This window comes from Penaeus monodon, chromosome 30 (genome assembly GCF_015228065.2).
Source record: "Penaeus monodon isolate SGIC_2016 chromosome 30, NSTDA_Pmon_1, whole genome shotgun sequence".
NCBI lineage: Eukaryota > Metazoa > Arthropoda > Malacostraca > Decapoda > Penaeidae > Penaeus > Penaeus monodon.
In genome coordinates, this window is record NC_051415.1 from 8,233,652 (window position 1) to 8,233,881 (window position 230).

A 230-nucleotide genomic window follows, 5' to 3' on the forward strand; every position below is an offset into this window, starting at 1 on the left:
AATCCTTCTTACCCTGATGGAAATTGTAAGCATGATGCACATGCAGGTTGAATCCACCGACGCTGGAGATGGCGAGGTCGTACCCTGCCACCCGCGCCGTCTGATGCTCCCAGATGATCTTGGGGCAATTCTCGTGCTCGTAGCCCACCGACACGCGAGCCACAGTCACGCCGTACACGCTCTGCCTGCTCGGACGTGGGGAGCGGTGAGCGAAGGCGGGGGTTGAGGGT

At 60.4% G+C, this 230-nt stretch overlaps 1 protein-coding gene across 1 annotated transcript in view; it reads right to left on the minus strand.

Moving 5' to 3' along the window:
- The window catches only part of LOC119592508 (teneurin-m-like), a gene marked incomplete in the record, with an annotated part of 54,907 nt that overhangs the window by 1,245 nt on the left and 53,432 nt on the right, over positions 1 to 230 (minus strand). The window contains 1 exon segment of the mRNA XM_037941357.1: positions 13 to 185. Coding sequence (XP_037797285.1) covers positions 13 to 185 — 173 coding nt within the window.